Source organism: Sinocyclocheilus grahami, unplaced genomic scaffold (genome assembly GCF_001515645.1).
Source record: "Sinocyclocheilus grahami isolate Dianchi unplaced genomic scaffold, SAMN03320097.WGS_v1.1 scaffold1189.1, whole genome shotgun sequence".
In the NCBI taxonomy this organism is placed as follows: domain Eukaryota; kingdom Metazoa; phylum Chordata; class Actinopteri; order Cypriniformes; family Cyprinidae; genus Sinocyclocheilus; species Sinocyclocheilus grahami.
In genome coordinates this window covers 4,788-6,446 of record NW_015506368.1, presented here as the reverse complement: position 1 = coordinate 6,446, position 1,659 = coordinate 4,788, and the positions used below count along the sequence as shown (strand labels likewise).

The following is a 1,659-nucleotide window of genomic DNA, read 5'->3' as shown; positions in this document are numbered from 1 at the left end:
TGCACCCACACATTCTCATTTGCTAGAGGTCATTTTTTTAATAGATGCTGGCTATGAGGGTCAGTTTGTTTTCCCAGAGTCCTCTGCTCTCTGCACAAACCCCCAGCGGGGAATGAGTTGCTGCCCCCAATCAAACACCGCTCGAGCAATTTACCCTTCACCTGGACTGCATACTAACAGTCTGTGTACACCGAACCATTCCATGCATCAGTCGTCTCCTTCCCGGTTAGTTTTGCTCAACTAACGAGTTTGAGTTTAACTAGATGGTTGTAGGCATAAACACCTGGTGCATGGCCAATAGCGCTTGGAGGCTCAAAATAATATGGGTTATTTGAGTACATGATTGTGCATGCTTCTTTTTTTAACGCTCTCACTTGTGTGTTTGTGTGTGTCTCTCCAGGATCTGGGGAGCGAAGACCTGAAGAGGGAGAAAATCAGCTTTGTTTGTCAGATCGTTCGAGTGGGCCGCATGGAGCTCAGAGATAACAACACTAAGAAATTATTATTTGAGTACATGATTGTGCATGCTTCTTTTTTTAACGCTCTCACTTGTGTGTTTGTGTGTGTCTCTCCAGGATCTGGGGAGCGAAGACCTGAAGAGGGAGAAAATCAGCTTTGTTTGTCAGATCGTTCGAGTGGGCCGCATGGAGCTCAGAGATAACAACACTAAGAAATTAACGTCTGGCCTCCGCAGACCCTTCGGCGTGGCAGGTAGAGCATAACACTTGATGCACACTTAGCATTGTCACCATAGTGTCCATCAAAATACCACCAGGAATTTGAATTGATGCATTTGGCAGATGTTTATATCCAAAGTGATTTTAAATGACCTGTTCATCTACAGGGACACCAACCATGCATCCATTGTTACTACTGTAAGCCTGTATGAATGGGATATTTTTTATTAGATAAAATTAAATTTAACATCGACTAAATTCAGAATTTCAGAATTCAAAAACAGAATTTGTTTTTGATGATATTTATATTTTTTATTTATATTAATTTTTTTTATTAGATTTTATTGTTACTATTGTAAACTTATAAGAATGAGCTATTTCATTAGAAATTATTTAACATATTCACTAAATTCAGACTTTATGAGTTTGTTTGTTTTTGTTGTTATTTCTATTTTACTTAATTTAATTTTTTATTTTAATTTTATTGTATTTTATATTTATAATTTTTTTATTTCTTACTACTATGAACCTATAAGAATGAGATGTTTTTATTAGATATAATAAAAAAAGATATAAATATATATGTATTTATATTAGATATAATTAAATTTAACATATTCACTAAATTCAGACATTCTGTTTGTTTGTTGATTTATTTTATTTTATTTTATTTTATTTACAATGACAGGTAATACTGAGTTGCCACAGTTTGGGCTGTAAAATGTAAGGATCTTTATCTTGTTTTAAATTGTGGGTAGCAGGTGTTTTGTCTTGATCAGTATTTTTATTTGTCAGATTTATTTGAGTGATTGCATACACCTTCAAATACAATTGTTCAAGCCTTGTGTGAAATCAGCTGGAAAAATATATTGCATATAAGCTGTGCTATATGCAGTACAAAAGTTGACACAACAATCTCTCTGCATTCATACATTTATAATGCATTTAAAACAAACATGGCCTTTGCATTGATTTTGTCTAC

At 34.4% G+C, this 1,659-nt stretch overlaps 1 protein-coding gene across 1 annotated transcript in view; it reads left to right on the top strand.

The window, feature by feature from the left end:
* The window catches only part of LOC107567798 (dedicator of cytokinesis protein 1-like), a 16,298-nt gene that overhangs the window by 12,998 nt on the left and 1,641 nt on the right, over window positions 1-1,659 (top strand). The window contains exon 8 of the mRNA XM_016253564.1: window positions 576-711. Coding sequence (XP_016109050.1) covers window positions 576-711 — 136 coding nt within the window. The remainder of the gene's footprint in view (window positions 1-575; window positions 712-1,659) is intronic.